General features: G+C 26.3%; 3 protein-coding genes across 6 annotated transcripts; 1 reads left to right on the top strand and 2 right to left on the bottom strand.

Moving 5' to 3' along the window:
- Nucleotides 1–255: 255 nt before the first annotated feature.
- Nucleotides 256–3,500, bottom strand: LOC122521113 (ras-like GTP-binding protein RhoL). The gene is made up of 5 exons (XM_043641579.1): nucleotides 3,461–3,500; nucleotides 1,272–1,410; nucleotides 970–1,084; nucleotides 754–871; nucleotides 256–647 (listed from the first exon to the last, which is right to left on the bottom strand). The coding sequence occupies exons 2-5, from the start codon at nucleotides 1,388–1,390 to the stop codon at nucleotides 445–447; spliced, it is 555 nt and encodes a 184-aa protein (XP_043497514.1). The 5' UTR covers nucleotides 1,391–1,410; nucleotides 3,461–3,500; the 3' UTR covers nucleotides 256–444.
- A 916-nt stretch (nucleotides 3,501–4,416) lies between these two features.
- Nucleotides 4,417–9,135, top strand: LOC122521115 (probable nuclear transport factor 2). 2 transcript variants are annotated; one of them, XM_043641583.1, is made up of 5 exons: nucleotides 4,417–4,749; nucleotides 4,839–4,910; nucleotides 5,192–5,290; nucleotides 6,134–6,293; nucleotides 7,404–7,486. In XM_043641583.1, exons 1-4 carry the CDS (start codon nucleotides 4,642–4,644, stop codon nucleotides 6,245–6,247), a joined length of 393 nt encoding a protein of 130 aa, XP_043497518.1. In that variant the 5' UTR covers nucleotides 4,417–4,641; the 3' UTR covers nucleotides 6,248–6,293; nucleotides 7,404–7,486. The 2 variants fall into 2 exon arrangements, with proteins under 2 accessions (XP_043497518.1, XP_043497517.1); XM_043641582.1 differs by lacking the exon at nucleotides 6,134–6,293 and having other exon boundaries at nucleotides 4,428–4,749; nucleotides 7,404–9,135.
- Nucleotides 8,232–14,184, bottom strand: LOC122521112 (4-hydroxyphenylpyruvate dioxygenase). Of its 3 annotated transcripts, none has more exons than XM_043641575.1 (15): nucleotides 13,937–14,184; nucleotides 13,539–13,824; nucleotides 13,148–13,345; nucleotides 12,803–12,998; nucleotides 10,715–10,741; nucleotides 10,587–10,649; nucleotides 10,410–10,514; nucleotides 9,719–9,844; nucleotides 9,527–9,616; nucleotides 9,312–9,412; nucleotides 9,165–9,242; nucleotides 8,868–9,102; nucleotides 8,648–8,770; nucleotides 8,451–8,567; nucleotides 8,232–8,327 (listed from the first exon to the last, which is right to left on the bottom strand). In XM_043641575.1, the coding sequence occupies exons 3-15, from the start codon at nucleotides 13,165–13,167 to the stop codon at nucleotides 8,253–8,255; spliced, it is 1,356 nt and encodes a 451-aa protein (XP_043497510.1). In that variant the 5' UTR covers nucleotides 13,168–13,345; nucleotides 13,539–13,824; nucleotides 13,937–14,184; the 3' UTR covers nucleotides 8,232–8,252. The 3 variants fall into 3 exon arrangements, with proteins under 3 accessions (XP_043497510.1, XP_043497511.1, XP_043497512.1); XM_043641576.1 differs by having other exon boundaries at nucleotides 13,116–13,345; nucleotides 13,937–14,181; XM_043641577.1 differs by lacking the exons at nucleotides 12,803–12,998; nucleotides 13,148–13,345; nucleotides 13,539–13,824; nucleotides 13,937–14,184 and adding an exon at nucleotides 10,921–11,354.
- Between the last annotated feature and the right edge of the window lie 25 nt (nucleotides 14,185–14,209).

Here is a 14,209-nt window from a genome sequence, read left to right as displayed (position 1 = left end):
GCGAATAAAACTACATTTTTTTTGAAACTTATATATATATAAATACAAAGCATCTGTCTCGACGCTTATACAATGAGCATTTGTAGAGCTATTTTATGATCAGAAAAAAAAATTTAAATTATCATTAAACTATTAATATAAAACAACATTCAAAATTATAATAGACTATTGTAACTCGAAATACACATAATTTAAAAAAGGAAATAAGAACCATAAAAAGGATGTTTGAAAATAAAAAATTTTTTGTATTTTTCGTTAGTTAATAATAATAATAGTTAAAAAAAGTTTATTTTGTTGATAAAATTTCCATTGTCTAATAATCGAGTATTCTATCTAGTACGCGATTGATAGTAATAAAATTTACATATATTAGAATTTGCTTGTAAATATAACTTGAGTTAATAAATTTAAATATAAATAATATGGGGATTTTTGTGGGTTTCTTTAAAAAATATAACAGAGTTTCTTAGATGGCGGTCTTTTCAAAACCGCTCTAATGGCTTCTACAAAGACATTTTCCAAACCTTCATGTTTTACAGCTGAACATTCGACGTACTTCGAGGCTTTAATTTTCTTTTTCATTTTTTTACATTCATGTGGCGTTATTATATCTAAATTTTCTTGATCTCTGAGATCACTTTTAGTACCTAATGATATATCAAGAAAATCAATGAAATTATGATAAAAATTATCGATTTTTTTAAATTTGACGATATAAAAATATTTATTGCATATGAATGTAATTAGACTTACCGACAAGTATTATTGGTACATGCGGACAATGATGTTTTATCTCTGGATACCATTTACTCGCGACATTTTCATATGAACTACGAGCACTGATCGAGAAACAAAGTAAAAAACAATCGGTCTGCAATGAAATATTTTTCACTTAATATACTTTATTATTTTCTTTTAAAAGTTTCATATTTTCATTGTAATTTAAATTTATTCGAAAAAATAACTTACGTTTGGATATGACAATGGCCGAAGACGTTCGTAATCTTCTTGACCGGCTGTATCCCAAAGCGTTATATCAAATTCTTGGCTATCTAAACGAATAATATCTGCATAATTGTCGAAGCTAAAAAAAAACGTTATTGATATAAAATATAGTATCGTTGAAATATAGTAATCATTGAAAAAAGTATTACTTGAAAGCAATATCATAAAAACCGCCCTTTTATCTGGTCACCTGTTTTACGCGCCAATTTTGAAATAACCGAGTAATTGTAAACACATAACATGTTGTGTTATCGTGTATTACTTACACAGTAGGCACATATTCCGTTGGAAACTTTTTCGTAGTATAAGTAATAAGCATGCACGTCTTTCCGACCATTCCATCTCCGATTGCAGTAATTTTTATTGGTTTATTCTTACGTGACATATTTCTTGTTAATTTTTTTCCTATAACAAACAAACATAACTTTTTAATCAAATTTCACAAATACATTTTTTTCTTTATCACGTATGTGTATACAGTAAACTTATATGAATTTCATATTCAATGATTTTTTTAATACGAATAAAAGTGAGAGATATGGCAAATTTTTTTTTAAATTTTTCTTAAAATAATTAAATTAAAAAGACAAAATGTTAATAAATAAAAATATACATTTGTATTAGGTCCATCGGGTAACTCTATTCGTTTTTGAATTACAAGGAAATAATATATTTTCAATATAACGAATTTTATTTAATAATGAGACGATGAAACCATTGTTTCAGTAAATTTAAAAAGAAATATAATGGTAAAAAGAAGCAACTATTATGGATATACAAAAGAGGATGGCATTATCAAACAGAATTTTCCGGTAGACCTAATATCTACGGTTAAGAGGATATTGTCGCCATCTTTTATGCCGAAAACAGACGCATCCGGTAGAGTCAACCAAAGAGTACCAAGGCTATATACTAAGCCGGTTGCTTGTTTCCTGCTCGTCGTACCGCATATCAATGAACATAAAGCTGTTAACCTTTTCGTTTCTATTATACATGCATATGTATATCGCGCATAATAGTTTTAGAGAAAAATTTAAAGAGATAGTAAATAATATAATCCCATAAAATAAAGAAATGTTTAAATCGCTCATGCTTTACCATTTCCAGTTCTCTATACAATATGTATATATGTATAATAGAAAAAGAAGATAGAATAAATATTCTCTTATGATAAAGAAAATAAGAAAATATTAAATCTTTATAATCATATTAATTTTAGACATACACTAATAATAAACTAGAATTTTTAGTATATATAATCGGCGTCGATGTCACATCCTCTCGGTGACAGGATAAGGTATGGTCAAAGCGCGGTCGTTATCATATTCTCGTCCTGTCTCTCCCTTTATATTTCAGAACTACCAGAGATGACACGTTTCTCATGATGTATAAAATTATAATTGCAAAATAACCAAAATTTATTTGAATATTTTGTTCAATATAAATAATTAAATATGCCACTATATGTTAATACAATATCGTTTATTTTGTCTATATAATATTTTTTATTCTTTAATATATTAAGTTATTATATTTACAAATATTTTAATAAAAATACTGTCTCAATAAATACCAACCAATTCCAAATTATAAGCAATAATTGGTAAACTGATCCCTAATAATTGTTTTTTCTTTGGTGTCAAAAATTCGATGTTGTTTTACAAAATTATTGTTTTTTTTTGGTTTATTAAAATTTACACTTTTTGCATCAGAATATTTAAATGGATTAATTCTCTGAAATAATTAATAATAAATATAACCCACACGATATACTACCCTTGTTTTTAATTACAGTTCTTTAAAATTGGAACATTTTTCTGGGATCTTATTTATGATATACCGCACATATGACAAAATTTCGTGCCATTTACGAAGTAAACAAAAATTTATACAAATAACAATTGACATTACTTTTTCGATAAAATTAACGATCCTACATTATTTTATGCATCGTAAAGCGATTTCGAAATGTAACATTTAACTTTTCAACGATTTATCTATTTCTATTTGCTTATCAAATATATTTTCACGCAGTTTGATAAAATCTTTTGATATAACTGATAATATTAAAGCGATAAAAATGATCTATAGATATATATTATATTACATGTACGAAAGATAATTAATGCAAAAATAACTATGAAACTCATTATTTCTAATTTAAAAAAAAATTAATTGTATAATAAAAACGTTTTAATTGTGTTTTATATTAAATAATACAACTTAAAGGTATATACAAATATGATCTGGCGCCAATTTCATATTCGTTCTATCTCATTCCAGTGCGCGCGTAATATAATAATGCACAAAATTTAATATATAAATTTCAAAGAATATCGATTAGTACGTTAAAAGACAATGACAATAATAATAATGATGACGACACGACGACAACGACACGATGACGACAGTGATAGCGATAACAATAGAAAGGCGAAGTAAAACAACGACGTACCTCTCCTCTTTTATCGTTTAATTTGCTCAACAAAATTAATATAGTATTATTATTTTTTTGTTCGATTAGACGATGATGACAAAGAAGAAAATCATACGTAAAGTTATCATTATGAATTCTGTTAGTTCAAAAATATATATCCAACTTTATTCGAACACTCCGTAAAAAAGGTATACAATTTTTTAATAAAAAATAAGAGCGACAATTAAAACACGTGTGCATCTCGAGACGGTGTGTCGTCGACTGAAGAACGAATAAAGGATTAGGATCGGTACGCTCAATGAGGCGCTATTGACGAGTGATCTAACTTATGATGTTTTCATACTTATCTGTATTACATATAAATTTATACCTCTATCTATTGCATGTGTGTGTGTGTGTTTTTGGGTGTGTATGCGTTTGCGCACTTACATATAAAATATTCACTAACATAAAGTTAATTAAACTTTCTTCTATTTTATTCTAATCAATTATTTCTACATAATAATAATCGTAAATTTTTAATTGGTGATTTTACAAATTTCAATTGTTTGATTTTTGTGATAAACAATGTTAAAAAGTCATTAACTAGCTATCTTATACGATAATATTATTTCCAATAATCAAAACATTGTATTTTGATAAACGATAATAGTAAGCAATTTAGAATTGAATGTAGATAAATATAAACTTGATATGAGTAGCTTTCAAATATGCTCACTGAATAGTATCATATATTCATAATAAAGTGAGCTCAAAGTGGCTCATACCGAGGTAACCAAAACAAATTCACTTTAATTCTTTATTTAAGTATATAAATTATTAATTTATTTTCTTGATATTTATATTGATAATGAGTTTATATTGTATTAAAAAATGTATTTGTAATATAAAAAAGAAAAAGGTGTTTACCAGGAATAATTTTAGTTCTCCATTAATCCCGCCAGAGGGTAGGTGCATGAAAGACGTATTAACGTTTCTTCCGGTTTAACCAATATTCTTTAGTTCGATTTTTTAACTCTCGAGTTTCATATTCCTTGCTTCCTGCTCCCTTATAACTGGCATGAGGGATGTCCGAAAGTTTTACGTTATCCTTAGTATAATATTTTTTAAAGATACTATACGTTGCGCGATTAAACCTATTAACGGTCTACTTTGTTAGTATTTTTTAGTGGTCTTACAAAGATAATCGATTTATCGTAATGGAGTTGAATCCATCTTACGAAGCAATCGGAAAAGGATTTGTACAGCAATACTATTTGCTGTTCGATGATCCAGCCCAAAGACCAAACTTAATAAACATGTATAATGTAAGTTAAATTAGATTTTTCTACATTAACTTTATGATTTATTAATTTAAATGGAACAATAATGTAAGATTTTATTTGAATATTTTTAGACCGAGACATCTTTTATGACATTTGAAGGTTTCCAAATTCAAGGTGCCATTAAAATTATGGAAAAATTAACTGTAAGTATTCTATTTTTGTAATAATATGCAATATTGTCTAATTATCTGGAAATACATTATTCATTTGTACTTATGTATATATATATATATATATATCATATGTAAGATGCATATATATATCTATATCTATATGTATGTTATATATATATAAACATGTTAATTCTTTCACATGTAAATAAGAATTAGCTTTGAAAAATTTAAACTTTCAATAATATTAATATCCAAGTTATATAAAATAATTAACCTCTAATTATAATCAATTTCATCTTTCATTTTTGTAGAGTCTGACGTTTCAAAAAATCAATCGAATGATAACAGCAATTGATTCGCAGCCTATGTTCGATGGCGGTGTACTGATAAATGTTTTGGGAAGGCTGCAGGTAAGAAATTTATTATACCGGTCTTGTTTTCGATTAAAGCTTTATTACAGCTATTAAAATATTTATGCGTATAGGAGTTGATTATATTTAATTTTAAGTAAAGATTTGTCATATTATAATAATGAGGTTATGTATGATAACATTATTCTAGATCTCTAATAAATGTTACAATATAAATAAGTATTTATCAGAGATTTAGGCATGGGTCATATGCACATTCTAATTTTATTTATTTATTTATTTATTTATTTATTTGTGATATGTGATATAGCTATGATAACTGTTCCATCCATCTATGCCTATATCTTATTTAATATGCATATGGTTTAAGTATATTTATTACAAATTATATATTCAATATCTTACATTGGGAGCATCAATAGAGCGAATAATATTTAAAAGAATATTATTTCCTTATCTTTTTAATTCAAACTAGTTCAATAATTGGTTCAGTAATTTAATATTGTATAACACCTATCTCACAAATTACCCAAATATAGTTGGAATACGTATTCCTACTTGAAGAGTCTATTCTATGAAGACGATGAAAAATTTGATAGGAAACTTTAAAAAAAAAGTTGAAAACAAAATTTCGTATGAAAATAACTCTCAAATTAAATTTGAAAATTCCATTAGCATTTGGAACTCTCTGTCTATTCAATTGTTTATTATGGATTGGAGATATAATATGAATATACTGTATCGTTTGACATTTTTTGTGCTGCCGTATGAAGGTAGACATTGAGCTATGACTAGTATCCAGCAACTATCTCTCTATGTACCTACATCTGCAAAGAAGATGATATAAGAAAATTCAGTGAGTGATTGTTGATGATTGGGTAGACTGATGAGGATCAGCCCCACGCCTACATCCAGACGTTTGTCCTGAAGCCAATCGGCACCAGCTTTTACGTGCAGCACGACATCTTCAGACTTGCGTTGCATGACACGGTTTAGGCAACAGGTACCAATCATCCACTGATCTCTTCATACTTTGGCAAAGGCAAGCCTATCTGATGTTACCTATTCTTTGTCATTGCTTTGTGCTAAAACATCTGCTTGTTTCAACATTAGAAAGAGTGCATGGCTGTCACCATTTAAACGTAATTTTTCTCCCACGTTATTTATATTTATTAGAAGTTATAATTAACTCTATAACTGACTATAATGTTTAAGTATAAAATAAATGAAGAAATTGTTAGATTTGAATGAAATTGATTGATACTGATCAATAAATTCTATGTTCTGATACAGTGTCTCGTTGTAATATATTTTAGCAACCTCTAAATAACAATCTTATAAGTTAATAGATATAAAACTAACACTTGTGACATTATATATTATACCTAAATAAGAAAGTAATTGAAAGAGAGAAAGTAATATCACTGTGTTCATTAACAAGTAAGATACTAATATATATTTTATGTATAATATATATAAATTAAATTACTGAACTAATTTGAATTATAAAATATAATGACGAAATGTAATTTCGTAATACAAGTTACAATTTTTTTTCAAATCAAAAACAATTTTATTGATATATGCTTATGTTTATATTATTTATTCACTAAATTAGTATTATACATTTTTTATTCCTTTTTTAATTAAAGGAATATAATATATTATATCTCCACGATGCGAAATTTTATATATACAGGGTGAAAAAAAGGGTTCGATATTTGAAGATTTTATAGTACTCACTGAGACAAGTAAAAAATGTTTAATTTACATGAGTTCTATAATCAACCTTTTCGATGTAAATTAACCTCTATTATTATTATATAATATATATAACTAGCGATTTTTAAAAATATATATTCCTTAATTATAATATCATTAAAATATAATTGTTTACTTTGTATAATATATTATGTAAAAAGAAAAAATTTCATAAAATTAATTTTTATTATATCATTTGCTTTTTTTGTATAATGTGATGATATCAGATTGTATGTTTCAACCGCTACATTTTGTTTATTTTTCCTTTTTTTTTATGAGATACTAATCACATATCAGGATCGACGATAAAACCAAAAATTCGATAAATCGTCAGGAAATATTGTAACTATCCACGCTTATTGACAATACGCATATTAATATTTTTTTTTAGGCCGATGAAGATCCACCACATCCTTTCTCACAAATTTTTGTGCTGAAACCATTGGGAAATTCTTTCTATTGTCAACATGATATTTTTCGCCTTGGCATTCACGATAGTCCATGAAGAAAATGTCTGATGCAACTCTAGAACTATCTACAGACAATTCATTGAACCATGGACTATTCACATGTTGAAATAAGTGAGCTAGGTTTTTTCATATTACTCTATCTTTTTTGTCATTGCATATTATCCCACTTTATCTAAATATCCTAGTTTTTATATGAAAATTATCTGCTTACATTTTGGCCATAAGAAAAAAAGAAAAGAAAAAAAACATTTAAGAATAAATACAGTTTAATAATTGTGGTTTTCTTCAATTTCCTTTTGTTTTCGTTGTCTAATACTAACAAAATAATATTATGCTACTAATAAATGCAGTCTCTCTTTTAACGTAATAGTGATATAATACATTGTACATGTCATCGAAATTATAAAAAAAAATATATTTCTTTTCCTAATGCTTTCTACTTTTATAACTCTCACACGCATATTAATAATTAAGAGATTTAATATGTAGGGTTGGTTGCCTGATTATATATTTATCACACTTTTTCATTTCAATTTTATTTACAATAGCATATTATAGTAAATGATATGATAATCGGCTAACAGGAATTCATGAATATGTAATATATGCAATATAAGATGTACAATACATGCACATATGCTTGCACTTGTACAAAATAATATAATTGATCTATTGTAAAATATATGTAATAACATACTTAATGCTATATTATAATAATTTCATTGTTATTTATCAATACAAAAATATTTTCCACTATATATATATATATATTACAGATTGCCTCGCTTAGCTTGTTCAAGTTCGATTGCTTCAAATAAAGCTTGGAAATTTCCAGCACCAAACCCCTATAACATAACAAATATCTCTACTACTTGTAAAATATTTTAAATATATATATATTTAAAATATATGTATATATATTTAAAAATTTTTAATTCATCTTAGAAATCCATTACTCCTAAACTTACATTATGATTATGCCTTTGAATAACTTCTATGAAGAGAGTTGGTCGATCTTGCATATTTTTAGTAAAAATTTGTAGCAAATAACCATTTTCGTCATAGTCGATTAAAATTTTTAATTCCTGAATGGTTATTATGAAAGTTAATTAACATAATTTAAAAAAAATAACTTTCTTTAAATATCATGTATATGCAAACATACCTGTAATATTTTTAAATCTTCTATAATTTTGAGTTTACTATTTTTTAAACGGTCTCGAAGCATATCGTAATAACTATCAGGAACATTAAGAAATTCCATTCCTCTTGCACGTAAATTTTGTATCTACAATAACAAACAAAAACAACAAACTAAATATTATTATAATCACAAGAAAAGGAAAAAGGAAAATAAAATATCTGCAATATAAAATATTACTTACAGCTATTATTATATTATCAGTATTTAAAGCTATATGCTGTACACCAGCACCACCATAGTAATCAACGTATTCTTGAATTTGAGAACGTTTCTTACCAGGTGCTGGTTCATTAATTGGCATTTTAACAGTTTCTTCCCAATTAGTCATAACAATAGAACGTAATGCAGAATATTGGGTATGTAGTTGACTATCATCTACCGACCAAAATCTATGAAACTGTAAACATTCTTCATACCTAAAATAAACAATATAAAAATTACATATAAAAGTATCTATAGATACAATTTATTTACTTACCATTTAGCAACAGGTTCCATTTGTTTATCAGCTTGATTACCTACAATGTGATCTATAAATTTTAAATAGGTTGTTGGCCTGAAAATTTATTTAGAAAAATATATTAATAGAAAATTTATTTTTTACATACAATGCCATGATACTTACAAATGTTCAATAAGTACATCTTTTGAAGCTTTTATAAATCCTGGTAGAAAGAATCCTTTGTATTTACTTCTATCAACCAAAGTATGATGGGTATCTCCATACTAGTTAAACAAAATTTTTAATTTAGTATCCATACATATGTATATACTATATAATAATTTTGTGTATTTATATTTTTTATAATTTATTTATATATTTTTTTTTTAATAACATACGGTTTTCAATGTAGCAAATTTAATAACACCAAACTCATCTTTTTCTTCCCATATATCTCTTATAATTTTTGCACCTTTTTGTTTTGCTACCTAAACAGACAAAAAATATTATGTTCTATCGTTTTTTTTTTTTAAATTATGAGTTACAATTTAATGATATCTTTTCTTTTAATTAATTAATTTTATATTTACCATAACGATAGTATCGATATCTTCGACGGTGAAAGCAATGTCACGAACACCGTCGCCATGCTGAGCAAGGTGATTCCCTATTTCTTTGTTTCCAGGTTCATAAGATGATTCGAAAACAAATATTATCTAAGAAAATTAACTTTCGTTAATGTATTTTTTACTATTTTTATTTTTTTTCACGATAGAATTATTATAATTAAAAACAATAAAAGAAGAAACCTACGGAAAGAAATTTTAATTAAAGGACGTTTAAAAATATTTTCTTTTTCGTTCTCGAAGTGTTGTGAGATTTGTAAAAAAAAAAAGAGAGAGAAAGAGAAATATCAAGAAAAATTGTAAATTATATGTACATTATACAGGGTGATTCACTAACTCTTGCCACCAAGATAGCTTGGAAAGTATGATAGTAGCAGAAAAGTTTTTAGAACAAAAGTTGCAAAGAAAGAACAAAAAATATCAAAACATAGCATTCCGTTGAAAAAAACAAACTTGACCTTTAAATCTCGGGAGCGACTAAACCTAGCAAAAAAAAATTACGTCATATTATATTCCCGAATTTTTCATGTAACTTTTGTTCTATAAACTTTTCTGCTACTATCATACTTTCGGAGCTATCTTGGTGGCAAGAGTTTGTGAATCACCCTGTATAATGTATATACATATATAACAAAAATATGTAAAAAATAATTACCTGATTTTGTTTAACAGCATGTGCCGCTATATTTCTTGAACCAGTTTCTAAGCCACGATAACCAAGTGGTTCAAATCCCATCCTTGCACAATAAAAGCTAGCTGCCTATAAAAAATAAAGTAATATATAATAAATAATTTTCTACAGGCTTGAAAGAGAAGAATTTTATATAATTACCTGTTTTGCATTTCCAACCCAAAATTTTACATGATCAAAACTTAAAAATTTTCCACCAACAGGCTATAAGAAAAAAAGAAATAAATAAATCATTTTGTATATAATTAGTAAAAAATAATGTTACATACCTTTGTACCTTTGTCCGTGTAAGTAGTCTATATATATATAGAGGGAGAAAAAAGAATAATAATAATAAAAATTATAATAAATAATAAATCTTAATATAAAAGAAAATTGTTTACGTATATAAAAAATTAAATGAAAATGTTATATTATCTATATTTATTTTATATACGTTTAACAAATTCATTATTATATTTAAACATTTTTTTACCATTGTAAAATGATAATATTATTAACTTGTATTATTCTAAACGTAGCAACGTACTCCAGTTGCTTGCTGCTATACTTTTTAAAGAAATCTGAATTTCATTGTAAATTATCCGCGCTTTAAATATGAGCGCGTCTCGTGTGGCTTATTCAATACTCGCATACGATTGGTCAGAATAATAAGCTTGTTGATGCCATATTCAAATTGATTGTTAATATATTAAAAGATTTGTTTGCTAAAGCAGGTTTTTCTAGAATCTAGAATATGTTATGGTCGATTGATATTTCCATAAAATAGAGGCTCGACCATGTTTTTATTGTCGTCGTCATCGAGAACACACCTTCGTCGATGAATCAACAAACAAGTAAGAAAAATATTTCGTACTTTTTTAATATGAATTAAAATGCGATAAAATCTTTTTCTAGTAAATACGTATACATAAGCAAATGAACAAACAAACAAGCAAACATACTCTCAATACATAAATTTATATATAAGAAAAGTTTATGTATAAAATTATATATATTATGTAATTCACAATGACTTAGTTACACTTTGATGATCATATGTGCAATCGTTACATATTATGTAGCGTTTAAATACATTTTTTTCTGACATCGACTGAAAATTATTTTTGTAATTATTTTGTATGTAAAACTATAACTATTTTTTTATTTTCTTTTTTATACTGTAAATTTATTGAAAGGATATACAACGAATAGATTTTATCTTGGTCTTACATTTAATATTTGTGCATAAATCATACTTTTTATGCTATTCGTCGAATATCTTATAACAATAATTTCTTTTTCTTCTGAAATATTAAATTAATTTTATGCATAATTTTTTCACAATCGAGCAATTTGTGCATTAGCAAATTAATCAAATATATCCAAGATATCATTTCTATAATTATAATTTATTATTTTACATTGTTTTTAGAGACTAGTTTTAAATTCTATATATATCACGCCATTGTATATTGAAATATAAAAAATTAGAATACATATTTTTTTTTCCACATTAAATGCAAACTATCGCGAACATCGTTTATATTTTGTTTAATTATTTCTTGAAATATCTCTACTAAAAACTTAATATATCATTTTTTAAGTCATCAGATATATATTATCAAGTTTGGTATCTTCATTGCATCACTATGTTTGTATCACAGATGTGAAATTTATATCCAATTATTAATATAATTTATTCTTTATTAATGTAGAGAGAGATAAGATGGTTTAATATCTGTAAAAACCCTATATGAATGTGTTTGTTTTATATCAGAGAAAGTACATATTTGGACTTAAACTGTATATGTTATTGTACTTTGTCTTTTTTTTTATGACATAAAACTATTGCAGAAAATATTAAAAATTAAATAAGAATCGAAACATTTTCATTGGAAAACTTTGTCATATGAAGGTGGAGCAGCTTCATCTGAAGAATCTGGTGGTGGAATTAAAATAGCTATATGGTAAGGCGGTGGTGGATGTTGCCTGATAAGTGGTATAGGTCTTAAATTTTCAGTAGTAGATAAACTCGCATTAGTTAACGATGTAATCTGATTCTCTTGAATACGATTTTCTTGACGACTATTATTCTCGGGATTACGACCACAAAGAATGATACACAGACATATAAGTAGCAGAAGCGTCAATAGACCACAAAATACAAATATTTCCAAACCTAGGCCCTGTTCAAATGAAAGTAGACAGATAGAGTTTGGTGAATATCAAATCATCCCCAAAATCAAATAGGATATGTGTTTATATGAATTTTTCTTATTGTTTTTAGATGTGCTGAAGTCACCCCTAAAATATTTCCCGCTTATTCTGAGACATCCTACATTATCGCATAGAACATATTTTAATGAGTCTTTTACCTCATGACCAAAAGATAATTTTGCTGCCACGACAAATCCTGTTGCCAATACAAATGTAATCCAAACTCCACAACGTAATCTATAACCTGCGAGATCAGCATCACTTAATTCAGATAAATCTAAAATACTTCTGTTTGTACCGCTTGCAACTGTATTAGACAATATTAATTGGTTGTTCCCAGCATTGGTTACATTACTGTAATTATTAAAAAACTATGTAATTACATTCGATATAAAATTCTTTACGCACATAAACTGACAAATAAATTATTCTGATGTAAGCGCTAACTACGGATAAAACGTTTATAAGTACTTTCTGTCGATAGGCATGTATAAGTGAGTCACCCTGTATATAAGAAGAACATGTTCCCAGGTATCTTTTTAATAAATCTCTTTCGACTATTAATTTAATTAGAAGCACTTTATAGTATTGATCGATGATACATTTCCCAATTCATTGTTATTAATTCTTTAGATTAGTCAAAATATGCTCCAAATATTGACATTATTAAATTCTGTCCCATTTTCAATTATGTTAAAACTCTAAAAATAAAGATAAAGATTATGTCATTTTTAAATTATTACAAAATTTGCAGTGTGTGTGTGTAGTATAAACTAAACATTTTATTTAAAAATTAAAATATTTCTTGTCTTTCCATATATCAACACATATATCTAAGTTATTAAATTATAAATTATTTTTAAAAATTAAAAAATATCATCGTATATAACCCACCTGTTAGAGAAACCCTAATATTCGCCTGACGACACGCTCATTAAACCAAAACCAAACGTACATTCTTCCTTTTAATAATTTATTTGTTTCATCAAGTTTTATTTTTAATACCAACAGTTTAACCGAATTCGCAAACTGTACGCTCTTATCATTTCAAACTTTCTCTATTAAAATCATTCACATACTTTCGATTATTTGAAAATTAGGTTCTCTACAATTTGTACATACTAAATCGATCCGGTGCGGCAGCGCACACACCAGTATACATGATCCTCTCATCATTCATCTAGAATAAACGTTACCCAAAGACGATACAGAAACATGTTAATACATTAATCGAAATATTAACTCTCGAAGTAAAGTGTGTGTGTTATGAATCTGTACACTTTCTTACTTACATCATATAACAATGAAATAATGTGTCAACAAATTTAAAAAAATTGTTGTCATCAATTAAAACACTATCTGCCGAATGAAACATTGATTAATTATTTTGAAATCATAACAACCATTCAATGAATAATAGATTCATTTGAAGAAAGTAATTTGTAAAAAAAATAAAAATATTAATGGTTTTATCTCGTGTTCACACACACACGTGGTTATTCTGAAATAGTAAGTTTAAAACGGTTTGAAATCGATGCGGTTTTAATAAAGTTCTTTAACAATTA

The sequence above is a fragment of the Polistes fuscatus genome, unplaced genomic scaffold (genome assembly GCF_010416935.1).
Source record: "Polistes fuscatus isolate 324 unplaced genomic scaffold, CU_Pfus_HIC Scaffold4, whole genome shotgun sequence".
Taxonomy (NCBI): domain Eukaryota; kingdom Metazoa; phylum Arthropoda; class Insecta; order Hymenoptera; family Vespidae; genus Polistes; species Polistes fuscatus.
Note: the sequence above shows the minus strand (reverse complement) of the source record. Positions and strands in the feature narration are given on the sequence as shown.